This window comes from Amyelois transitella, chromosome 11 (assembly GCF_032362555.1).
Source record: "Amyelois transitella isolate CPQ chromosome 11, ilAmyTran1.1, whole genome shotgun sequence".
Classification (NCBI taxonomy): domain Eukaryota; kingdom Metazoa; phylum Arthropoda; class Insecta; order Lepidoptera; family Pyralidae; genus Amyelois; species Amyelois transitella.
In genome coordinates, this window is record NC_083514.1 from 576,361 (window position 1) to 604,196 (window position 27,836).

The 27,836-nt window shown below is 38.5% G+C and overlaps 2 protein-coding genes across 2 annotated transcripts in view; one reads left to right on the top strand and one right to left on the bottom strand.

The window, feature by feature from the left end:
- Window positions 1-4,710, top strand: part of LOC106133652 (low-density lipoprotein receptor-related protein 2) — a 272,030-nt gene extending 267,320 nt beyond the window's left edge. Inside the window, exons 27-30 of the mRNA XM_060946700.1 lie at window positions 237-398; window positions 1,251-1,500; window positions 1,910-2,109; window positions 2,755-4,710. Of these exons, the coding sequence (XP_060802683.1) occupies window positions 237-398; window positions 1,251-1,500; window positions 1,910-2,109; window positions 2,755-2,930 (788 nt within the window). The 3' untranslated portion in view covers window positions 2,931-4,710. The remainder of the gene's footprint in view (window positions 1-236; window positions 399-1,250; window positions 1,501-1,909; window positions 2,110-2,754) is intronic.
- Window positions 4,711-5,274: 564 nt separating this feature from the next.
- On the bottom strand, window positions 5,275-27,690 carry LOC106131396 (alanine aminotransferase 1). Its single transcript, XM_060946450.1, has 10 exons — window positions 26,929-27,690; window positions 24,009-24,098; window positions 22,686-22,780; window positions 21,850-22,040; window positions 15,756-15,958; window positions 14,544-14,672; window positions 13,895-14,101; window positions 10,628-10,771; window positions 7,559-7,673; window positions 5,275-6,977 (listed from the first exon to the last, which is right to left on the bottom strand). The coding sequence occupies exons 1-10, from the start codon at window positions 27,160-27,162 to the stop codon at window positions 6,829-6,831; spliced, it is 1,557 nt and encodes a 518-aa protein (XP_060802433.1). The 5' UTR covers window positions 27,163-27,690; the 3' UTR covers window positions 5,275-6,828.
- Between the last annotated feature and the right edge of the window lie 146 nt (window positions 27,691-27,836).

Consider the following 27,836-nt stretch of genomic DNA (forward strand, 5'->3'; position numbering starts at 1 on the left):
GCTAATACATTATGTTAAAGATATAAACATATAGTCATCTCTATATTTCTTGTGGGGTAGAAAGCCAACACTCTCGAAAAGACTGAAAGACCACGTTCAGTTGTGCGGCTTTATGATGCAGTTGAGATGCAAATAGTGACAGGTTGCTGTCCCCACAAGAGGAATCCCAAGTTTATAAACCATCTCTTGGTCCGCACTTTTAAGACATTGGTTTAATAACAACGTTTGGCCGGCAGTGTACCACCCGCGGCGCTACAACGCGAGCGCGGCGGCGCGGGCGGCGTGCGCGCGCGCGGCGTGCTCGCACGCGTGCCTGCGCGTGCCGGCCGGCCGGCGCTGCGCGTGCCCCGACGCGCCGCCCGCGCCCAAGCGCGCCGCCGACCGCGTCTGCGACGCCGGTAACTATCGCTTTGTGCTGTGCTATTTATAACATATTTCGGTAAACCATTTGCGTCATCACATTACAAAATCACTAGCAACTTAGCTTGAAGATGCATCAAATAGCACACAAACCAGGATGCTAAAGAAAATTCTTTTTACACAAGTGACAAACAAACTTAAAGTTAACAAATAAAATAAATAAAAAAAAACATATTTCGGTAGCATGGTAAAGATATAGGATACAAACATTATAACATTAAAACTATACCTAAGCTTAGATAATGCACACAAGCCCTTGAAATGCTCTATATGCCTTGGGGTGCTCCATATTTGTAGTGGTCCAAGTGTGCGGCCTTGGGGTGCTCCATATTTGTAGTGGTCCAAGTGTACGGCCTTGGGGTGCTCCATATTTGTAGTGGTCCAAATGTACGGCCTTGGGGTGCTCCATATTTATAATGGAGCCAAATGTTAGATCTTGGGGTACTCCATATTTATAATGGTCCAAATGTACGGCCTTGCGATACTCCATATTACTATACACTATGTAACTCACCTTTTTTTAAATCGAGGTCATAGGTGCACTTCAAACTCCTATCTCGCCGTTTCATTTTTTATTATAGCGCGATACGGGACAGCGATAGTTTTCATGTGATAAAAACAACAGCGCGCGTGCCATGTTACGGAGGTTTGGAATACATAACGACAGAAATGCAAAGAAGATATTTTAAAATTTCTTCTTCTCTCCTTTATTTAAAACGAATGGTTTAGATTTTTAAACAATAGACTCCTACTAATTTCTTTTAATTCATCACTCGTTTCATTCAACTCGTTGACATGCAAGCTTTATTAATAAATCCACACTTTTTCAGCCGTGGAAGCCCCCCGCGCCTTACCCCGCATCTGCCCGTGCGAGAACGGCGGCCGCTGCATAGAGGATGAGACCGGTGCGCTCACTTGCTCGTGCCGAGCGCCGCTGCAGCCGCCACTGTGTGCGGGCGCCGCCGCTGCTACTGGCGCGAGAGCCGGCGCTCCTACTGCTGTATTAGTGCCAGTGTTATTGGTGTTAATATTGGCGTTAGTTGGAGCGGCTGGGTGGTTCTTCGTGAGGAAACGGCCATTGTAAGTCACTTCCTTGTAGCTTTCATATTTGATGTGGTCCAAATATACGCCCTTGGGGTGATCCATATTTGATGTAGTCCACACTTGGTGTGGTCCAAGGGTGCACCCTTGGGGTGCTCCATATGAAGTGTGGTATTCAAAAAACGGCCATTACAAACTACTTTCTTATTTGTAATGGTCCAAATATAAATCCTTGGGGCACACCGAAAGACAATGACTTCTGTATTGACGTTGTGGGTTAATAACAAGGGCCGGTCTTCTTGTTAAGTTAGTATGAGCTACTGAGTTGTCCTTCATTAGGAAACTTATTTGCAACCCATTGTTACAACAGCGAAAAATCTATTAAACTGCTCTCGAATGCCATTGAAAAGAAGGCCAATTATAAATTAAGCATTTTGCTTCTTAACAGCGGCAAAGGCGGCGGTCTCGGCAGCTTAGCATCATCGCAAAGCGTGTCGTTCCGCCAGGGCTCCAACGTGGAGTTCGGCGGAGTCGCGGAGCCGGCGTACACGCTAGAAGACACTAGAAGAAAGGGCAGGGACTTCAGCAATCCTATGTATGACGCTGTCACCAGGGCGAGGTCTGCTGGGGAACCTGAACCGCCTTTACGTGAGTATTCCTATGATACATACACACATATCGTCACGTCTATATCCCTTGCGGGGTAGACAGAGCCAACAGACTTGAAAAGACTGAAAGGCCACGTTCAGCTGTTTGATAGAATTGAGATTCAAATAGTGACAGGTTGCTAGCCAATCGTCTAAAAGAAGGATCCCAAGTTTATATATCAATCCCTTAGTCGCCTTTTACGACATCCGTGGGTAGAGATGGAGTAGTCCTATGTATTCTAATGATTTACCTAGTTTTTGAGCAGATATAAAAAATTGGTGAATTTTGATGAAGAAGTATGAAAGGACGTTGGCAAATGGTAAAATCTTGTCCCTGAAAGAGATGCGATGTCATAAAGTGTATGTCATAGTTTCAATTAATTACTTGTTTAAACTTTGATACTGCTATTAGGTGTCCAAATTTTCAAATCTCTTAATCTTACTCTTTGGGCCTTTTAAACAATTTTTTTTAAACCGGGCTTCAGATCATCCGTTCGAGGTAGACTTAATAGTATCAAGTACCCTTTAAAATAAAGTACCTATTAAATTGTCATTCTGTAATCATTAACAATCATTTGCTATTGCAGCGCTTTGCTTAAATAGGTGTAAAACTCAAAAAAATCTCAACCATCACTTCTCATTCCAGCGGGCATTTACGAAGTGCCAGAAGAGATAAAAGAGAAAGTAGCGTCCGCAGTTATATCCCCGTCTTCCACCGAGACCCGGGGCGCGGCCCCGGCGCGGCCGCCCCGGGCCCTGGACCCGGTGACCGACACCGGGGCAGACACGGCCCAGCTGGTGAAGGAGGACCGGGATTGCTAGTCGAAGCCCCGGCGGGCGGTGGGGCCGTCCGCCGTGTTACTTCGAGTAAGGGATTACCTCCCATTACCGGAGATTCGTGTCGCTGAGTAGGGTTAAGGGTATGGATGAAGATATTTAGATTAATATTGTAAAAAATAAAATCATAGAGTAGGTATTACTAAATTTAACAGAGCCAATTGGTAGACCGTCGATCGGTCGACGTTATCTTGCGTAGTATTTGTAATATAAACATTTTATTGGTAACATCGATTGATGCAGAAATATCCTAAGTTTTATAATATTGAAGACACATGACAGTATGATTTTAAAGTGGCCACTGTAGATACAAACTAAAAGGTCTAATCAAGACAAAAAAGATTTAATATTTATTATAATAGCTATTTTAAATTAAAATCTCGTCTTATCAAAACAGCGAGCCAATGTTTTATTAAAATAAAAAATCCTTTTGCATACCCTTTAGAATGCAAAATAAGTAAATGAGTTGGAATAATTCCCAGAATCGTCTTAGTGTTTTATATTTCAAAGATTTTAGTAGATTTTAATAATATAGTTTATAAATTTACTTATATTGCATTACCCCTACTTCAGCTTAGTGCGACTTTAAAAATAAAATTACATCACACACAGTTCGCAAAATGTCATTAAATTTATAATGCGATTAAAAATGTGTTTTTATCTGTAGATTTCCCGTTTGGCTTATTACGATAAAAAATAAACTGACATTCCAATAACATAGTAGTTAGTTACATAATAGTAGTTAGTGAAATAAACTTATTAGCAACTTCTACGGGCCAATGGGGCATTTGACATCATGGAAATCCCCAACCTTAGAATATAATCTCTCAAATATATTTTCAAATGGGCTGTTATTCTATAAAGAATACCATCCTTTATTGGTGTATATTTTTAAGACTTAACGATATCTTTTTAAAAATGTATCTTATAACTATTTTCTTTGTTGTAACTTGAACTTTGCGGAGTACTCCTGAAGCTCATTGTTTAGCATCTTCTTTCGTATAACGCCAGATTCGCGAAATGATTGATAAGCAAAATGCGTACTTGATTTGTATATTTTTATTCCACACAATAGTTTCTGTCTGTACGTTCAGGGTTTTTTTTGTAAAAAGAAACTTTGTTTAAAACTGCCATTTTTAGTATTTGTCATTTTGCGAATCTGTTACTTTGCGTGCGAATTGTTGTAGCATTAACTTAGAGTAGTAACCGCGACGTAGGGACGTCATCGTAGAGTTTTAAAATTCATTTGACAATAAGCAATAAACATATTATTAGCTATAATTTATTTATTTCGGTTTAAGACTATGTAAAATATAGCTACGTTGTGTTTTATAATTGTCTATCAAATGGAAATTTGTGGAATTCACTGACGATTTGCCATAAACCTGTGAGATGACTGTTGTTATTTTATTTTTTAATATATTTAAACAATCTCATTGGGTTTTGTTACGCGTTCTACGATTGTAAATATCTACATTCAGACTTGTGATGTATATTAAAAGTCTTAATTAAAAATATATCGTTGTTAATCGAATTACTATAAATAATATGTATAGGCCATTCCTTGTGAATACACATCACATATTAAATACAAATCATATTTGAATGAGAATTGATAGTGTATAAAGATATGAAATTGTCAATATATGATAAATAAAAAGATGAAATATTTTTGTATTGGGATTATTATATAAATGAATATATATATAATAGTTATTAGACAACTGTCTGAATTTAGTTGAAACTTTGTGTAAAATAAAGTGAAATGAAATACACATCTCGTTTGTTTTATTCAGTTTCTCAATCGCAACTACAGATAACGTTGTGAAGTAGAAGAATTGGCTGGCCTTAACCTTACCCAGGAAGATGTCTTCGCAGCGGCAGTGGGTGGAGCCGCTGTGAGCGGTGATGATAACCGTGTGCTACAAACATTCTTTGATCGATGCTATATGTTTATCAATATTAAATAAACATAACAAATACTTCTTTAGATTATAGTGTGATATGTTACCATGATCGATCCAATATGGATTAGGTTTATCTGCAGAGGTTGCGGAGGTCAGATGGGATCACTTCGTGAAAACCCGACTCATCCAATTCAGCGTCCATGGTCAAAGGCATACCCCGGGCTCCTCTCCGGTAGTGAGGATGCAACCGGGACTTAAGCCAGGAGGTAGAAGATTATTTATTATATAGTTTGATACTAACCCAAATAAACGAAAAAAAACAACTTGACATTCTGCGAAACTGATTAAGTAGTACGAATAAAACCCAACGAAAACTCCCACAAATTATAAAGGGAAAGGAGAGTAAGGAAGTAAAACATCCGTTTTCATTCAATAATTTATATCAACAATGCTTTAACAAATATATAACAATGTCTTTCGATTCCTAAGGAATTCACAAACCAATTTACGTCGATTTAAAAACGAAAACAGATAAAACGCATAAAATAATACATATTTTGGTTTTTTATTTTTTTATTTTTACTTACAAACATAATTATGTTCAAAACACTATTTGCACCTGATAGATGTCAAAATGGAAAATAAGCTTAAATTAAAATCTTAATTCAATAAAAGTTAACTAAAAAAATGCAGCTGTGAAAATAAAAATAAACAATTTGATTTCACAAATCAAAAAAAATAAAAAAATACAATCCTTTGCGCACGGTATTGTTAATTATGACTATTTTTAGTTCACTCATTAGTCAACTCAGCCGGTTTTAAATCCATGTTGATATTTCACTATTTCAGAAATGGTAAATTCTAGTTACCAATTCAAATACTGACGTCTGGTCATTACAAAAGAACTCAAAATCAATTGACTGTTTAACTAAAAATCCAAAAATAACTTTTATGTTCGTAGTTTTACTGTTGACAGACTAATTTTATAAGAATTTATCTAATCGAAGACTGATCTGACAAACTGATACATTTTAATAAAGCAAGCAATTTTTATTGACTAAGATACCTGATGATAAGACCTTGGTTATAATTTTTGTTTCTTAAAATTAAGTAAAATAAATTTAGTATGACATTGAAAAAATGGCACTACCACGACTAGATAGTACAATAATTTGATAATAAATGATATACAATCCTAACCATCCTTTTATGGACACAATCCAGGAATAAAATTAAGCAGTATCATTAAAATAAGTGGCCATTAGCGACAAATTTATGTTTAAGGAGAGTATGGCTATTAGTGTAATGACTTTTGAGGTTATTAATGCTGTTTTTGTATTGAAAGTTACTGCGGTATAGTTTAAAATGTCTTATATATCAATTTTATTAAGTCGTGAATTTATAATTCGCCTTCACTTAGAATCTCATTAATAATAGTTATAAAAAAAAAATCAATTTAGCAAAAATAACACGTAATTACAAATATCGACATTTGATTTTTAATGAAGCATCGCGTAATATCATTAATAAATTTCAATTAAACTTAAAACAAATATACTAAGAATATCTTATAAATAAGACGTGATAATTTTATTATTATCTGCAACGTAAATAAAAAAAAAGAGTAGGTATGTACTTGTTTCAACAAAAAGTTAACTTAGTGAACCAATTATTTTTCCAGATACATATCTTTAATATACGGATACTAAAATTATTTAACAAATTAAACATAATTGAACCTTTGCTTTTTTCACATTTATGTTTGCAAATGAGTTACACGACACCATTTTTTTTTTGCAAAATCATTATCTTTTACTGCAACTTTAAACAGTTAAAAAAAAAATAACTTACTAAATCAAAACTTTTTATTGCTCACATTTTATTATTGACTCAAAAACGAAATATTCGCTCAATAATTATCATTAAATCAATAACTAATTCTACTTTTAATATCATAAACGCCAATCGTCACTTACCTAAGCGTATTCACTGGAGAATTTCTTGTGGAATTTCTGGAATATGTCCAACATTTCCTGGAGCAGTGCCGGCTGCGGGAGTATAGTCGTGCGGAAGTGGAACGTCCCGGGACGCTGGCCGAAACCGCTTCCCGGTACTATGCAGATACCTGGGAATAATTGTAATAACGGCCATGTACATAATAAATAAGTAAGTAAATGCTTTTTTGTTCACTAAAAGAGTATATGTTACATACGTGCATACATATAATCACGTCTATATCCCTTGCGGGGTGGACAGAGCCAACAGTCTTGAAAAGACTGATATTGACATTGAGCTATTTGGCTTAATGATAGAATTGAGATTCAAATAGTGACAGGTTGCTAGCCCGTCGCCTAAAAGAAGAATCCCAAGTTTATAAGCCTATCACTTAGTCGCCTTTTACAACACCCATGGGAACGAGATGGAGTGGTCCTTTTATTTTTTTTATTGGTGCCGGGAACCACACGGCACGTCGATATGCAATCTCTACATCTATTACATCTCTTTTCCATGGATATCGTAAAAGGCGACTAAGGGGTAGGCTTATAAACTTGAGAATCTTATTTAAGGCGATGTACTAGCAACCTGTCACCATTTAAATCACAATTCTAATATCATTAAGACATACCAGCTGAACGTCCATCAGTCTTTTCCATACTGTCGACTCTGTCTACCCCCTAAGGGATTATTTATGTAAGTGTCACCCACCTGTCTCTTCGAGAAGTTTGAACGCGTAGAATGTGTCGGGCGTTTTCCCCTCTTTTTTGGCGGCCTCGATCGCTTTCGGCGGCAAATCTATGCGCGGGAAAGCGTACATTGCACCCTGGAAAATATTAAAAAAGAATAATAACAACTACTAGAGGCCGCCCGTCCATATCATTCCCGCGGAAACTCCGGGATAAAAAGTAGCCTATATGTTTTTCTGGGTCTTCAGCTACCTACATACCGAATTTCATCGTTCCTACCGGTTTTTGCGTGTAAGTGTAACAAACATCCATACTGACATACACACAAACTTTCGCATTTATAATATTAGTAGGATAGGATTAACTGCTTAAGCTCTGATCAGCGCTCGCCCTACCGGCCACGTTTTCTTTTATTTTAAGTATTAAATACTCCTTTCTCGCTCGAAATATTGATTTTCCGCGGCAGGTGCGGGTGTAGATATTTTATGAGGTAACCGTTGTAATTGGCGTAAATAAATTAATCACCTGACTCTACCATCATTTGACTCTCTTTGTCATCACGTGACTCTCATCAAGTACCTAACCATCGACACGTGACTGTCATCACGGGACCAGCATCACGTGACTGTCATCACGTGACTCTCATCAAGTACCTAACCATCGACACGTGACTGTCATCACGGGACCAGCATCACGTGACTGTCATCACGTGACTCTCATCAAGTACCTAACCATCGACACGTGACTGTCATCACGGGACCAGCATCACGTGACTGTCATCACGTGACTCTCATCAAGTACCTAACCATCGACACGTGACTGTCATCACGGGACCAGCATCACGTGACTGTCATCACGTGACTCTCATCAAGTACCTAACCATCGACACGTGACTGTCATCACGGGACCAGCATCACGTGACTGTCATCACGTGACTCTCATCAAGTACCTAACCATCGACACGTGACTGTCATCACGGGACCAGCATCACGGGACCTGCATCACGTGACTGTCATCACGTGACTGTCATCACGGGACCAGCATCACGGGACCTGCATCACGTGACTGTCATCACGTGACTGTCATCACGGGACCTGCATCACGTGACTGTCATCACGGGACCTGCATCACGTGACCGTCATCACGGGACCTGCATCACGTGACTGTCATCACGTGACTCTCATCACGTGACTGTCATCACGTGACTCTCATCACGTGACTGTCATCACGGGACCTGCATCACGGGACCTGCATCACGTGACTGTCATCACGTGACTGTCATCTAGGGACCTGCATCACGTGACTGTCATCACGGGACCTGCATCACGTGACTGTCATCACGTGACCGTCATCACGGGACCTGCATCACGTGACTGTCATCACGTGACCGTCATCACGTGACTGTCATCACGTGACCTGCATCACGTGACTGTCATCACGGGACCTGCATCACGTGACTGTCATCACGTGACTGTCATCACGGGACCTGCATCACGTGACTGTCATCACGGGACCTGCATCACGTGACTGTCATCACGTGACTGTCATCACGTGACTGTCATCACGGGACCTGCATCATGTGACTTACATCATGTGACTGTCATCACGTGACCTGCATCACGTGACTGTCATCACGTGATTGTCACCACGTGACCGTCATCACGTGACCTGCATCACGTGACCGTCATCACGTGACCTGCATCACGTGACCGTCATCACGTGACTGTCATCACGTGACTGTCATCACGGGACCTGCATCACGTGACTGTCATCACGGGACCTGCATCACGTGACTGTCATCACGTGACTGTCATCACGTGACTGTCATCACGGGACCTGCATCATGTGACTTACATCATGTGACTGTCATCACGTGACCTGCATCACGTGACTGTCATCACGTGATTGTCACCACGTGACCGTCATCACGTGACCTGCATCACGTGACCGTCATCACGTGACCTGCATCACGTGACTGTCATCACGGGACCTGCATCACGTGACTGTCATCACGTGACCGTCATCACGTGACTGTCATCACGTGACCTGCATCACGTGACTGTCATCACGGGACCTGCATCACGTGACTGTCATCACGTGACTGTCATCACGGGACCTGCATCACGTGACTGTCATCACGTGACTGTCATCACGGGACCTGCATCATGTGACTTACATCATGTGACTGTCATCACGTGACCTGCATCACGTGACTGTCATCACGTGATTGTCACCACGTGACCTGCATCACGTGACCGTCATCACGTGACCTGCATCACGTGACCGTCATCACGTGACTGTCATCACGTGACTGTCATCACGTGACTGTCATCACGTGACTGTCATCACGGGACCTGCATCATGTGACTGTCATCACGTGACCTGCATCACGTGACTGTCATCACGTGATTGTCACCACGTGACCGTCATCACGTGACCGTCATCACGGGACCTGCATCACGTGACCGTCATCACGTGACTGTCATCACGTGACTGTCATCACGGGACCTGCATCACGTGACTGTCATCGCGGGACCTGCATCACGTGAGTTGCATCACGTGACTATCATCTCGTGACTTCCATAACGTGACCTGTATCACGTGACTATCATCGCGGGACCTGTATCACGTGACCGTCATCACGGGACCTGCATCACGTGACTGTCATCACGTGACCGTCATCACGGGACCTGCATCACGTGACTGTCATCACGTGACCGTCATCACGTGACTGTCATCACGTGACCTGCATCACGTGACTGTCATCACGGGACCTGCATCACGTGACCTGCATCACATGACTGTCATTACGCGACTGTCATCACGCGACTTGCGTCACGTGACTGTCATCACATGACTGTCATTACGCGACTGTCATCACGTGACTGTCATCACGCGACTTGCGTCACGTGACTGTCATCACGTGGCCTGCATCACGTGACACTCATTCATCACGTAACTTGCGGTCATTACGTGAAATATGACATGCCCTGACAGGGTCATCACATGAATGTCACAACATGACTCATTACAACCCGTGACTCTTGTCTGTCAGCACGTGACGTCCTTTATATAACAAAACACACATTACCTGCACAATATTACACGTGAATCCCTCCATGGAGTTGAACGTTTCGGCTATCATCCTGGCCCGTTTGTTGAGCGATGCTAATACTGCGTCCCGTTCCGATTTCCATAGATTATAGGAGGGTTCCCCGGGGAACGGGGGGCGGGCCTGCAATGGTTAAATTAAAGTTAAAATAATAATGTCATCAGGTGGGTGTAAAGCGTGATGGATATGAAAAGGTGCTTGGTGCGTTTGGTGACGAAAAGGTGAATGATAATGGAAGAAGTGTATTAGAAATTTGTCTAGAGTGGGATCTTTTTGTGTCGAACTCAATGTTTCAACATAAAGAGATCCACACCTACACAAGAGTGGAAGGTATTTTAAAAAGTATGATAGACTTTGTGATTGTAGATGAAAGATTGAAGAACAAAGTGCTGGATACCCGTGCATATCGCGGTGCTGGCATTGACTCGGACCATTTACTGGTGATATCCCGGATAAGGGGTATCTTCAATCGCTGGCGGCACAGGGTAAGGGAGCAAACCAGCGCTTTGGAAAGAGTAAAAGTAGAAAATTTGCAAGATATGGATGTAGGTAAGAAGTATATTAATAGACTGAAGGATGAATTTGAAGATTTAGAGGAAATGAGCGATATTGAAGATGGATGGAAGGAATTTAAAAAAAGAATTGTGAAAGTAGCTGTTGAAGTGTGTGGTGTAAGTAGAAGAAGGAAAGGAAAAAATCACAAAAATGCGTGGATGAGTAAAGATGTGCAAGAACTTGTGCGATTAAAGAAGAAAGCATGGCTGGATTTGTTAGCAGCAAAAGCTAACTTAAGAATGCAAGAGGTTATAGATGAAGATGTGAATGAAGCACGTAAGGAATATAAGAAAATGAAAGATTTGGTTAAGAAAGCTGTGATTAGAAAGAAAGAAGAGTATAAAGAGGATTTTGATAAAAGGCTATCAGAAGACTTTCAGTCAAATCTGAAAGTATTCTGGAAATCCGTAAGGTCAGCCCGAGGAAATACTATAACCAGAGAGCTGACTAGGATCAGATGCCAGGATGGTAGCGTTGTGAAAGGAGAAGAATGTGTACTAAAGATATGGAAGGACTATTTTGAAAGTTTATTTGAAAAAAAGGAAGGAAATAAGAAAGATTTCTGCTATAGCGAAGAAAAAGAGAATGAGATGGAAGGCGAAATTGAAATGTTCGAAATTGTGGAAGCACTTAAGAGTATGAAAGCGGGAAAGGCTGCTGGGTGTGATAGAGTGTCGGTCGAGATGCTTAAAGCAGGAAAAGGCGTAGTAGCTAGTCAGTTGTACTGCCTTTTCAATTTGTGTTGGAGAAGCGGCCGAGTACCAAAAGATTGGTGTAAGGCTGTTATCGTGCCACTTTACAAAGGAAAAGGGTCACAGCTGGACTGCAAAAATTATCGTGGTATAAGCCTGCTTAGCGTCGTCGGCAAATTGTATGCTAAGGTATTGATTAATAGAGTCAGGAATGAAACTGATGACAAAATATGGGATGCTCAAGCGGGATTTCGAAAGGGAATGGGATGTACTGATCAGGTCTTTCCCTTGCGGTGCATAGCCGAAAAGTTTTTGGCCAAGAGTCAAAAAGTCTATTGCACATTCGTAGATCTGGAAAAGGCCTATGACAGAGTTGAGAGGAATGAATTGTGGTCAGCACTTTCTATGCATGGGGTGAGCAGTCTCTTAATACGAGCACTGAAATCCTTATATGAGGATTCGAGTGCTTGTGTCAGGATAAACGGAGCGCACACTGAGTGGTTTAAGATTGAGAAAGGCGTTAGGCAAGGATGTGTTGCGTCACCGTGGCTGTTCAACCTATTTATGGATAGCTGTTTGACAGATTTGAAAGAGTCTAAAAGTGGATTAAGGATGAATGAGTTACTCGTCAAATGTCTGCTCTATGCCGACGATCAGGTTATACTGGCGTCATCAGCGGAGGAGTTACAGGAGATGGTAAACTGTATGCATGAAGCTTTAAAAGAGAAAGGAATGAAAGTGAACGTAAGTAAAACTAAAACACTGGTTTTTGAAATGGAGAAAGAAATGACAGCATGTAATATTTTGATTGGAGGAGAAAAAGTGGAGCAAGTGAAAGAGTTTGTATATCTAGGATCAAAGTTTACATCAGATGGCAAGTATGATAGTGATATTGAAAGGAGAGTGAACGCGGGGAACATGGTGAATGGAGCTTTGCATGCCTTTATGAGCAGTCAGAAACTATCCAAAAAGGCTCGACTGGCTGTGCACAGGGGCGTGTTGGTCCCGACATTAATGTATGGGAGTGAAAGTTGGGTATGGCAAAAGAAGCATGAAAGCAGAATAAATGCAGTGGAAATGAGAGCGTTAAGGAGTATGATGGGTGTGAAATTGAGTGACAGGATAAGGAACAGCGTGATAAGGGAATGTTGTGATGTGAAAGAAGATGTAGTTACAGGAATAGAAAAGGGTATGTTAAGATGGTTCGGTCATGTGGAGAGGATGAATGAAAGCAGGTTGACTAAGCAGATATACAAGGAGAGTGTGGAGGGAAAGGTCGGAGTGGGAAGACCTAGACGAACGTATCTTGATCAAATTAAGGACGTCCTGGTAAAGGGTCAGGTCAAAAGTACCCGAAACCGCCGAGCTTGTATGAAGAGAGTTATGAATGTGGACGAAGCGAAAGAAGTATGCAGAGATCGTGGCAAGTGGAAAGAGGTAGTCTCTGCCTACCCCTCCGGGAAAGAGGCGTGATTTTATGTATGTATGTATGTAATAATAATGTCCCTCTTCCTCTCTCTTATTATTCCTCCTGGCTTTAGTCCCGGTTGATGGTTAAAATAAAGTTAAAATAAAAATATACCATCTGATCTTATTCCTCCTGGCTTAAGTCCCGGTTGCATCCTCACCACTCTGGAGAGGAGCCCGGGGTGTGCCTTTAACCATGGACCTTGGATTGGGTGAGTCAGTCAGTTTTTACACGAAGCGACTCCCGTCTGACCTCCGCAATATCAACAATGAATGCATGATATATAGAAAAAAATTAGTGAAACTAGTTAAGCAAGTGGAAATATATAGTCTCTGCCTATTCCCCCGGGAAAAAAGTATGATGTACATATATATAAAAAAAAATATTTTTTCCAAAAAAATGTATAATATTCTTTTTTTTTTTTAGGAAAAAAATACTTAAATCAATTTTTTTCTTATTTTTTTTTTTTTCAAAGGAGTACCCTAAATGAACAATAAAGCATTTATAAAAAAAAAAAGCCACAAAACTCACAACACAATCGACCGCCGTCTGCCCCAGCGTGGTGGGGCACAGCATCGCCGATATCGCCTTGTACAGCTGCGCCTGCACATCCGCTTGCACATTGCATAGTTCCATCCAGCCGCCGCGGAGACCACACTCCCCCATGTAGCCCTTGCTCACCGACATGAAGGACGCCAGCTCCCGCTGGGAGTACGGCGGGCCCATCTCTGTCATCACCTGCGTTCGTGATGATGAACACATTAGAACATGTATGACAGGGATGGTTGACGGTGGAAATTGTACAATAAATAAAAAATAAAAATGAGATAAATATAAAATATTTTTTTTTTATAAATGTCATATATATTTTATATTTACATACATACATGCATACATATCAGATCACGTCTATATCCCTTGCGGGGTAGACAAAGTAACAGTCTTGAAAAGACTGAATGGCCACGTTCAGCTATTTGGCTTAATGATAGAATTGAGATTCAAATAGTGACAGGTTGCTAGCCCATCGCTTAAAAGAGGAATCCCAAGTTTATAAGCCTATCCTTTAGTCGCCTTTTACGACATCCATGGGAAAGAGATGGAGTGGTCCTATTATTTTTTGTAATGGTGCCGGGAACCACACGGCACAAGGTTAATATTTACAAAAGAAAAATTAGTTTACCTTCTTGAACGAGAAGAACTTGCTACCTTCCGCATAAACGTTGTCCTGGTACACCTCGTCCGCGAATATGAACAGGTTGTGTTTGTTCGCGAACTTTATTATCGCCTCGATGTTGTCTCTGGTAAGGACCTGTGAATAAAATTATATTTTTTCTAAATTAAATACAATATAAGGGATTCTAAAAGCGATAAATTGTGACGAAAAGGATTGGTCCCGTCTGAATAAGAGTAACATTGTGAAACTGGTCTTAAACAAGGCAGCTTTAAAATTGGCAATCCATAAAATATATATATTTTTCTTTTTTCAATATTCAATCTCATATATAAATCTCAACAATGTATTCTCCCGTCCACAAGCTATTCTGAGTTTAATTAATTTTGTGAAGTTGACGTAGTTGAAGAAAATGCTGCAGTGCAGTTTGTTACCGCTTCTTCTGCACTGTCGCCTTGGAAGCGGCAGTAAACTTTGTTTTTAAGTAATTTATTTGACGTCAACCAATGTTGTTAAACCATACGTTTTGACAATTTTTAAGCGATATATAGTATCCTATAATAATGAATAAAAATTTTGAATTTTGAATTTGAATTTTTTTGCTTTCTCAAGGGAGCTGGGTTAGTGCTATAGAGACTGATCCAGCTCTCTTCATGGGTCACGAACGAGGGTCTTACCAGTAGAGAATGTCTCCTCGTGTGGAGTTTACCAATGGAAAAGCTATCTTCAGTCTGGTAATCTTCTGACCACATACATACATACATATAATCATGTCTATATCCCTTGCGGGGTAGACAGAGCCTACATTCTTGTAAAGACTGATAGGCCACGTTCAGCTATTTGGCTTCAAGATAGGATTGAGATTCAAATAGTGACAGGTTGCCAGCCCATCGCCTTAAAGAAGAATCCCAAGTTTATACGCCTACCCCTTAGTTTGTTACCGCTTCTTCTGCACTGACGCCTTGGAAGCGGCAGTAAACTTAGTTTTTAAGTAATTTATTTGACGTCAACCAAGTTGTTAAACCATACGACAATTATTAAGCGATATAATAATATCCTACAATAATGAATAAAAAAAAAATTTTGAATTTTTTGAATTTTTTTTTTTAGTCGCCTTTAACGACATCCATGAGAAACAGATGGAGTGGTCCTATTCTTTTTTTTTTGTATTGGTGCCGGGAACCACACGGCACTTCTGACCACTCAAAGCCCTCATCTCACCTGTCCAGTTGGGTTGCCGGGGTTGATGACGACTATGGCCCGCACATTGAACTGCTTGCTGGCCTCGGCCAAGGACCTCTCCAGCTCGTCCACGTCCAGCCCCCACTGGTTTTCCTCGTCGAGGTAGTAGCCCACTTGGCCAAGACCGTACTCGGCTAAGGACGCCGAGTACAGAGGATATTGGGGGATGGGCACCATAACTCCTGGAATTTGAGAGAATCAGATTCAATTTTTCGATTCAGCAGTAAAGGTAAAGAAAGGTATAAAACGGACTGTCACGACGATTTAGGTTTTTCATTGTTTTTGACAGATAGCGTCGCTAGATTTTATTTTTGTTTTCGTGACTTGTGTGTCCCCTTAGAATGGTGGACCCTTTTCTGTCATCATCATCACCTGTTCGTGATGATGGAGATGTTAGCAATGACAGGCATAGTTGACGGCAAAATGATACAATAAAGGTATATAATAAGCAGTAGAAAGGTTATCTTTTTTACCTACATACATATAATCACGCCTATTTTTTCTCGCGGGGTAGACAGAGCCAACAGTCTTAAGAAGACCGATGCATGACGCATGAGATATAGACGTGAATATATCGCTCATTTGGTGGAACATTGACGGAATTGCACTTTTTTTCAAAATTGAGTTAAGTATGACAAACGGCTCGTAAGTGGTAAATACGTTTGGAGAAACAAAGACAGAAATCAGTTTCCGACTATTTTTCGCGAGATGGCGTGATCGTCAATGTTCTTTAGTGAACTTTCGTAAAGATTTCGCGGCAACATCGCCGTAACGGTCAGTTGCGCGGGGGGCTCCGTGAAGTGATGACGTGTTTTGGTGCTACATCGACGGAAAGGTAATTATGACATCTTTTTTTCTTTCCTCTGGGTCAACAATGACGGAATTGATGTAAGTATGCATTTACGTCGATGTTGTCCCAAATTTTGTGTGTGTTTGGCGGAAATAAAGACGAAATTTTATAATTTTTGGCAGTAAAGTCGTTATTGCTCCAAAAAATATTATAATCGAATTACGTAAGTACCTAATGAGTTATTTTAATTGAAAAACATTACTATCTATGTAACTGAGAAAGAAATATTATGAATTCAAATACTGAGTGTCAATATAATGATTCAGTAAGGATGCATGTATGAGGTTATTTACAATGTTTTGTTTATTGCAGGTTTCTTTAGCAATGGAAGGACGCGGTAAAATAATGGTTACATTGGCGATGAAAAAACAAGTGCCACCACCTTTTAGACCACCACCATCTGAAAATAATATTGATTTAAGTTCGTCTTCGAAAGTGCAACCGGAAAGTCCTGATTTACTTTCTGCAAATGCTAGTAACACACAATTGACACAAAATTCATCTGCTGAAATACCTTCCTGTCTTGAACAACATTTAAATTCAGATGGCGAGGATTTTATACCAGATGATAGTGGTGACGAATACCAGCCGGATACACGTAAACGTAAATATTCTTCATCTAGTTCATCTAGCTCGTCTTCATCGTCATCAGACTCATCATCAAGTACTTCTGTTACTGATGTCGTACAAAATGAGATTGGTATTGCACAAAGCGACGAAGCACCTCAAAATGTTCAGAATGATATTATCTTGACTCCTAACAAAAATAAAAAGAAGAGAGTAAGAAATGAAGCGAACTGGAAGAAGAATGTGGCAAAGAAGTTGAAAAATTCAGGACAGCAGTATAAATCTCGTACTGGTAAAATCATACCTCCTAAAGTTATGAAGCCACCTTGCCCAGACAAATGTCGATACTCGTGCTCGAACAAGTTTTCAGAAGAGCAGAGACAGGAAATATTTGACATGTACTGGAATTTGTCCTCATTACAACGGCAACGTGATTTTCTTAATTCCGTAATTATTGTTTGTGAGCCAGCACAGCGTCGACTCAAATCGTCAATAAAAAACAGAAAACCGAACACATACTGTTCTTTGGTAAACAATGGGCAAAACTTACGAGTTTGCAAAACTTTCTTACTGAACACCTTGGGAATTGGAGACAGAACCTTACGTACAGTCATTGAAGCTAAAACTGGCGAGGGTTTAATAGGTGGCGCACCAAAAGATAATAGAGGAAGCCATGGAAATCATTCCAAAAATCATCCGGAGGTTCTTCAGTCGGTCAGAAATCACATAAATTCCATAAGTAGGATAGAAAGCCACTATCTTCGTGCACACACGACAAGAGAGTACATTGACGGCGGTCTTACGATAGCTGAGTTACATCGCGACTACAAAAGATTGAGAGAATCTGATAACAAAATTGCTTCTAATTATGACACCTACTTCCGCATATTCAACACTGAATTTAACATTTCTTTTTTCGTTCCCAAAAAGGATCAATGCGATCTTTGCGAATCCTTCAAAAATTGTGATGAAGAATTGGAAAAAAAGTATGTTGAACATCTGCGTCAAAAAGATCTTAGTAGAGCTGACAAAAGGAACGATATTGAGGCTTGTAAAATCAACGATAACAGTAATGTGGCTATATTCGACTTACAAGCTGTTATGCCTGTACCGATTGGGGAATCGTCGGCTTTCTTCTACAAATCTAAATTGAACTGTCTTAATTTAACTGTAAGTTACTCCCGATTTGTTGTGATTTAACTACCATTTCTTATTGTTTAGTACTTAAGATTAATGATTCTCAGAGTTTAGAGTATTTTCAATACATAAGTTACCTAGTAGGTATTATAAAAGTGATAAAAATGTTTAACATTACAAGTTATAATAAGCTACTGAGCTGTGATTTAACTACCATTTCTTATTGTTTAGTGCTTAAGATTTAATGATTCTCAAAGTTTAGAGTATTTTCAATACATAAGTTACCTAGTAGATATTATAAATGTTATAAAAGTTATAATAATCTATTGGACTGTGATTTAAGTGTCATTTCTTATTGTTTAGTAAGTACTTAAGATTTAATGATTCTCAAAGTTTAATTAGTAAGTAAGTAAAAGCTCAAGTTTAAACTACCTACTACAAAAAGACTGATTAGTGTTTTCTTCTTAAATAAATAAGTTTTCTTCAAGATTTTGATAAAGCGTTGTTTTATTTTGTCATAAATGCATAACAATATTCATGGCCACGCTGCAGAATTTACTAAGCCTTAGGGATACAATGACGGAATTGTAGGTATCTTATGTTATAGTTGACTATATAGACCCTAAAATTATGTTTTTTTGACGAAAAAAATACGGAATATATAAGTATATGAACCTAACTACAGTTTAAGAATAAAATACTTGGCTAAACTTGTATAATCAAGGTGATATGGCTCCACAAACTTTAAACTTGCTTTCCTGTAAAATTTAATAAAATGCAATTCCGTCAATGTTCTACCAAATGAGCGATATGTATGTATGTAAGATTATTTGTTTGTTGGTTGTCTCTTAACGCGTTATCTACTCAACCAATCTTAATGAAATATTGCGTACTTATAGTATATTATCAAAAGTCTGTAGAAGAACATAGTATAATTTTCATCCCGGTGAAAACTATAGTTCCGATTTAGATTTGCAAAAAAACCTGTATTCTCTTGTAGGTCTCGCTAAATAAGCGCGTGTAGGTAGCGTTGAATTCACTCGGGCGAACCTGCTCTCAAAACCTAGTAACATATATAAACTTTCGCAAATATGAGTATGATATTATGAAACATACATATATGTACATATCGATTATAGCTGTCGTGTCAGCGTGATTCAATTTGACCTTGACCACAAGTCGTCGAAATTGATTTGCACAGTTAGCGTTATGGCCGTTCTAACCGGGTACTCAATGTCACCATACACGCAGACATACATACACATAATCACGTCTCATCACGTATCCCTTGCGGGGTAGACAGAGCCAACAGTCTTGGAAAGACTGATAGGCCACGTTCAGCTGTTTGGCTTAATGATAAAACAGGTTGCTAGCACGTCGTCTTAAAGAAGAATCCCAAGTTTATAAGCCTTTCCCTTAGTCGCCTTTACACACTAAAGTAATAAGGTCACTAGTTTTAAGTGTAACATTTAACTTTCCCTTGGCCACCTTGTTTTCTAATTTTTTTTCAAAAAAATCAACCCCTAAAATACTAAAAAGGGGGGGTGAAAGTTAGTATGAAAATCAATAAGGCTACCCCCGTGCGAAGCCGGGGCGGGTCGCTAGTATAAAATATGTTTGTTATGTAACTTGAGTTAAGTATATTAAAATTTTAATGCATATTAAATACTCATCACGGCGATATATACTCATAAAGATATAAATTGTGTAATATTACACGGTCATTTTTATTTCAAAACATAATTTTTTTTTTATGTTTCGGTTATAAAATAAGCAAGCAGTTTTATGTTTTTTCTACGTTATATACGATAAGATATATGTAATAATATGTTATAATTATTACGCAAGTTTATACATATGATATAAACATACCTACGAAATACGCCAATTAAAAAAAGTATACCTATATATTTAAATTTCGAACCCTAGGAAGGGTTCCCATCACAAAGTCAGCATTCCCGCGCTGCATTGCAATAGCAATACGCTGCGCAAGAGTGCTGCCCGCGCGAGGGTCACCTGTTGCCTCCCTCAGACGTTTGCTGAGCGCCTTATTATTTATTTATGTACACAAAATTATATACAGGAGCATTCAATACAGTTATTCTAGTACAAAGGTGCTACTTATTTCAAATCGCCTTGTGAAGCTCCCGCGCCCTTGCCCCAAGGACCGAAGGGTCTCGACACAAAAGGGTGCAAACTCTTTCTGGGTGCCAATATAACTGAACTTATTGGTCTTGAACCGTTCGCTGGCGTCCGCACCAGCCTGTTTACTGGTCGCAGGGAGGTAGGAAGCCGCCATTGTATCAGCGCAATTGGCGTCCCAGACCAGGGTATCAATGACATTCCGCCGGGGTGGGACATCGGCGCTGATGATGATTTATTATGATGATTACGCATGTGTCGTTACTTGTCATCAAACTAAGTGGATATTTAACTACAGTATAGCAGAAAGCTTAGACATTCGATATCTTGGATAATGTTAAGGATCATTAAGATTTTTTTTTTATAGCAAAATAAAAGATTTGTATAATTAAAAGGTTTGTGTTATTCTTTTTTTTTTTTTAAATTGGATCACTTTGAATCGCTCCTAGTGTTAGAAAAGGACGCACGAAGTCGCGGGCAGGTTGTATAAATAGATGCGCGTACGCAAGGTCAGGTAACACAATCTGTCACTAACGCGGTACAGAGTAGGTACTATATGTTATTATGACCGCGCGACTTCAGTGGAATATTACAACTCTATTTTAGTTACACTTTGTACATAATTCTTGGAGATTCGTTGGTTTAGTATTCAGGGTGTTGTAACACACGAAAATGTACGTTCTTTGTCACTAGTACCTTTAAATTAAATTTAAAAAAATTAACAAGTAAAAGATATAAATGGAGGACGCTCCACTTAACTCCACCGATAAGAGTTAGCTCTTAAATTTAAGAAGAGTCACATATCGTTATACCATAATAATTTCAGTTAGCAACACATTGTTTACAAAAATTACTTATGGAAAAATAAATAATACGTTCAGCCATGTTTTGCTACAGTGATAATTCAATTATGACACTTAAGGAAACGCGATAAGGTATATTCTATCGCGATGATTACATCGCATTGATAAGATAAACTTCTTATCAATGCAGTGTTAAAGCCGTGCGGTTTTCGGCAAATAAGAAGTGGATTTCTACATTTATGTTTGAGAACGTAGGAGACGAGGATAGGATAAAACATGCGCAACAAAAATATTCTAGGCGGGTAGGTAATGCGGATTACAATTTAGCAAAATTATTTGGCAGAATGTAAATTATCTTCCTAGGCAGGAAATTATGCAGCAATTTATAAATACAGGTCGTAACTTTTATTAATACCGTGTGATTTCCCAAAGAATAAAGGGAGGTAAGATTAACATGGAGAAATGGTATCTTCCAAGCACAAGAGGAGCTAGCAATGGAGTTAAGATATCCCAATAAAAACCCGCCTCATTCTCAGAGGGGTGGGCAGAAACTTCTAATACTCTGACTCCTTACCTGAAGGTTTCCCACCAATGTCGTTGCAGAACAGCTGCAGACAGTTCTTGATGCCGTTTGAAGCGCCGGAGGTCAGCACAATGTTCTGCCAATCGGATTTGTGCCCGTCACGTCTCTCAATGTATTCCGCCACGTGACGCCTGATCATCTCGATGCCGTGTGATGCCGTGTAGGATCCCATTGAACCACCGCTGTCGATTTACAAACAATTTTGAGTAAAGCTGTCCCTATAAAAGACTTGCAGACTAGCCCATCGTCCATTAGAAGAGACCCAAGTATTGATTAGCCTTTCCTTTGGTCGCCTTTTACGACATTAATGGGAAAGAGGGAGTGGTCCAATTCTTTTATCTATTGGTGCCGGTAAACGCACGGCGTAAACTTATAAACTTGGGATTCTTCATTTACGCGACAGACTATCAACCTACCACTATTTGAATTTCAATTCTATCATTAAACCAACCATCCGCACGTGGCCTATCAGTCTTTTTAAGACTGTTGGCTCTGTCTACCCCGCAAGGGATATAGACGTGATCATATAAATGTATGTATGTAATCACAAAACTTTTCAGTCAAGATCCTGAGAACCCCTTAAGACAACTTACCTACCTGTGTTTTACCTTATGGTGCAATAAAGAGTCTATCTATCTATACAGGGTGACTTTTAATTCAACTGCATAAATTTAACTGTTAAGTGTACTCATCTAAAGGATATTTAAAAAATGATGACGTTTAATTTAAATAAAAATAGGCTCAAACGGCTCAGAAGCATGGGTATAGTCTATGTTTAAAAGGATGCAGTTGTTTTAAATGTCACCCTGTATATAGGTATAACTTACCCACAACTGCTCAATAGTTCTGTAGCACGCTGCTTAACGTCTGCTGGGTAGTTACTCTTCTCGATCAGCTCAGGCATGGACACACAAGCCAATACCTGGGTAGACCAATAAATACATACATATGTACATACATACATTCATCATTGTTCGTGGTACAAACATGCACATTCACATTGTTTACGCTTCTGTGACAGCGGAGGTCCCGGGTTCGAATCCCGGCATGTCATGGGTCTTGGATGTTTATCTATTAGAAGTATTTATTATAAAATATGGTATCGTTGAGTTAGTATCTCGTAACACAAGTTTCGTACTTACTTCGAGGCTATAACTCGATCTGTGTAATTTGTCCCGTATATATTTATTTACTTATATTTTTTTTATTTTTATTTATTGGTGCCGTGTGGTTCCCGGCACCATTAAAAAAAGAATAGGACCACTCCATCTCTTTCCCATGGATGTCGTAAAAGGCGACTAAGGGAAAGGCTTACGAACTTGGGATTCTTTTTTAGGCGATTGGCGAGCAACCTATCACTATTTGAATCTCAATTCTATCATTAAGCCAAATAGCTGAACGTGGCCATTCAGTCTTTTCAAGCCTGTTGGCTCTGTCTACCCCGCAAGGAATATAGACGTGACCATATGTATGTATGTAGAAAAATAACAACTCTGATCGTCAGCCATTTTGTTTCCGTCAAGGGGAACCTGACCCAATTCAGGTCGCATTGATCTCGCGATGTATTCCTGCATCACACCGTCAAACCTATGTGCGATATTGAAAAGAGTCATTGGTATAATACGGTACATATATGGTCACAACGAGATTTGATCTCATTTACCAGTGGAATAACCACGGTATCACTCAACTACTCAACAAACGCTCTACGGTACCAACCAAAATAATTTTCCAAAGTGCCGTGTGGTTCCCGGCACCAGTAGAAAAAAGAAAAGGAACCACTCCACCTCTTTCCCATGGATGTCGTAAAAGCCGACTAAGGGATAAGCTTATAAATTTGGTTATTATTTTAAGCGATGTGCTAGCAACCTGTCACTATTTGAATATCAATTCTACCATAAGATATAAGCCAAACAGCTGAACGTGGCCATTGACTCTTATCGAGACTGTTGGCTCTGTCTACCCCGCAAGGTATGAATGTAGTTTTCTAAAATAATTTTGCATCATTCATTGAGTGCTGACTTCAGAAATGTAAAAGATATTTCTCTTACATTTCTGCTACTTTATCATGCAATTAAAATCCATATAGGTACCTGTATATATCCATTTGCATGTTAAAATCCATATATACCTATATGTATATATATTACCTGTCTAATAAAGGTGATGGGGGTCTGCCCCATGGCGTGGGCATCGCCAATGTTAGCGTTTATAACCCGCTTGAACGGCTTCTGAGCACCCTGTAACAATAAGAAAATATTAATTTAAAAAAATCTTTACATAAAAGATAATAGGCTTATAAACTTGGGATTCTTCTTTAGGTGATGAACTAGCAACTGTACCTATCTACAGCTGAACATATCATTTTAGTCTGTCAAAGGCTGTTGACAAAAAAAGACGTGATTATTTTATGGTGCCGCGTGGTTCCCGGTACCCATAGAAAAGAGAATAGGACCACAGAATATATCTATCCCATGGATATAGTAAAAGGCGACTAAGGGATAAGCTTATTAACTTGGGATACTTATTTAAGGCGACTGGCTAGCAACCTGTCACTTCATATGTATCTATCAGTAAGTCAAAAAGGTGAATGTGAATCAGTATTTTTAAGACTGTCTACCCCGTAAGGGATATAGACGTGATTATATGTATGTATGATTAATATAATTTTTGTGTAAATCTTTACATTATAAAAGAGGAAACTAATTGACTGACTGTTGGATGTAGATTGGTTGTAGTCTACTACGAATTGATTTTCCTCAAGAATATGCTAAAAACTAATATCATTTAAATAGTTATGTGTGTATTCCTCAGGCATGTATAAAATCCTCACCTCTCTGGACAGGAGCCTGGGAAATGCATTTGAAAATATACCCTAGATTGGGTGAGTCAGGTTTATACCAGAACCAACATCTGATCTCCCCAACCTTTGCAGGTAAACCTAACCCGTATTTGATTATAATGGTTATCCATCCAGTTGTCTGAATGTGCAGGTTAGTATTCAAACTAATGTACATAACTTTTATAAAGAGTCATTGGTACATAGCCTACGTGCCTACATATTTTTTATTTATAATGGCTAGCAAAGATTCATTTGATTTTGCAATAATAGCTAACAAAGATTCATTTGATTTTGCAATAATAGCTAGCAAAGATTATTTCATAGTTATTATAATTTTAGATACTACATTATTTTGTCATCATATCGAAATCTTATCTACCTATACAGTGGAAAAGACAGGGACACTTATATCACTGAGTGGCCTCTATAATCATCTTATCTCTGTTACAACACCAGTGAATTCATTCAGGGGACATTTGATAAGAATAACTACTGAGAGCAATGAACTATATATATACCACAGGCTTCACAGTTCTAATTAAAGGTATTTTCTTTAATCAAGTCAAGCACCTATATACTTATATAGGTACTTAAAGTCTTACAGACCCCATAGGCCATTTTCAAAACCAAATTATGAAAAAAAAAAAATTTCATCATAATTTTAAATTTCCAAACGTAAATTTTAAAATCTTATTAATGAAATTCTTAAAATTGTTTTATGCCAGTAATCATTTAAAACATAAAAATCTTAACCATGTATGATATTAAATATTCAAGATTAAAAAATATGCTGATAGCGACAATAATGATGCTATTATATAATATTTAAAGTAGCAGTTTTATATTATGTAACATTATAATGGAAGTATAAATTATTTTGTAATATATTCTTTTGCTTTTTTGATTTATTCTTATTAAAAATTACTACAGACCAAACAAAACAAAATCAGTTGGCAACTTTCTGAGATGAGAGCATTCATACAGACAGTCTAAGAAAATAGGGCAACTTTTTGAAAAAGTTATCGGAATGAACTGTGTTGCCATACAAATTGAGAATGCTGTTTTTATATTCTTATTTCATTTCACACATATTTTTCTGTTTAATTATAATACCTCTTTTCAAGACTGTTGCCTCTGTCTACCCCGCAAAGGATAAAGACGTGATTATATGTATGTATGATCATACTGTGTATCGTGCCTTGTGGTTCCCAGCACCAACAAAACAAAAAGGACCACTCTCACCGTCTCCTTCCCATGGATATTGTATAAGGCAACTTAGGGATAAACTTGGATTATTCTTTTAGGTAATGGGCTAGCAACCTGTCACTATTTGAATCTCAATTCTATCATAAAGCCAAGCAGCTGAACGTGGCCTATCAGTCCTATGAAGTCTGTTGGCTCTGTCTACCTCGCAAGCGATATACATGTGATCATAAGTATGTATGATTATACACAACTTAAAAATGTGTGCATACTTTTTATTGATGCTGTGTGTATGTTTGATCACATCGCATTAAACTCGGTACACTCTCTAATTAACATGTTAATTAGTTACGGACTGCACTAGTTAGCTGGAGTTAACTGTACTTAATGCCTCAAATTGTTTATTCAATATACTACTGATGATTCCACATTATGCTTTTGTGTGCGACTTCATACATATCACATTTTTCTCATGATACAGTCGGAATCTTCGGAAATAAAAATGCTCACCTTAACTTTTTAATGTTGTACCTATGTTTTTTTTTTTAAATTATACCATTGATACATTATTTAAAAAAAAAAGTAAGCATTCCAAGTGAATGTTGCAGTTTCTGATCATTTTGTTTAATTAACTGATTAAATTAGAGCTTTTTTTGTAAAATGATTACACATTTTATATGAACAATTGCCTCAAAACATATGTTAAGCAGAAAATGCATTATCACTGACTCAATGATGTAGCCAAGAGATGTAAAATTTTTGCTCTCTGATTATTTAACAGAAGAACAAAGTCCTAATTTGTTATCAAATATTGAAACATATATTTAGCTACGATAAGGTCATGTTACAATCTATTTTATTGATTCAAAACTAGATTTACTGGCCATAAAGTTGTGACCTTGTTGACTTTCAAGTTAATAAAGAACACTTGTACCTATTTATAATAAAAATGGATTTCGCATAACATTATGCAGCAAAACATTGAAAATGTTTAGAAAATTTTCAGTTCCTGAACAGTTCCTTACCTTTTCAAGTTCTTTGGCGATTTCCGTCGCGCGGATGACCAACGGACCACGCACTGCATATTCCAATTTCACAATATTGGGGTTTATATTCTCGAGGGTCACAGCTTTGCTGGCCATTGTGCGTTTGCTAGAATTTCCACTGAGATACGAGGTAAGCGGCTCAGTGTACGCCGTCAGCGTTGCTTGGTTACTACCGAATAGCCGGGCGCGGCATATTAATCTCATCTGTGACATTTCTAATCAATAACACAACTTTACACACGTCACAAATTTGTTTGCGCGCCACAATATGTTACTTAATGACGATAAATTACAAAATATTTAATCACTGATGCACTTGCTTTATTCTTGAAATTAAACAGCTGTTTTGTGTAACAAAAAGAACTACAGCTCGCGAAAGCAGTCAGCGACTGACGATTCGGTTCGATCGATAAACACTTGTTCGAATTTGTAAACAAAGAACACTGTAAAAGACTGAAACTAATGATAATTAAGTTATTTCATAATATTCTTAGTTCGTAATCGTAATTGACACCCTTCTTTGAGGTTATCTAATTTGTAATTTTGATAAACACGGACGTAAACTACTACAGATTGTTAATAATCTAAATAAATATATTGACTAGAACTTGTTTTATTCACTACACTGGATATAATTATTTTAATGGTACTTAAAATTTTGATTTTGACCTAGGTGTACTAAAATTCTATTTCTAGATTTCTATCACGAAAAGTTATGTAAACACTTTGAAAATATTTCCACCAATCAGACATTTCCCTCGCACGTCATACCACCCGCAAAGTTTGTTTTTCTATTTTCATAGGGCAAATGCATACACTGTAGGACAGCCCTAAATATTTAGCAAAGATAGAAAACAGCGTAGACAAACCTAGCCCTATTTTATTCA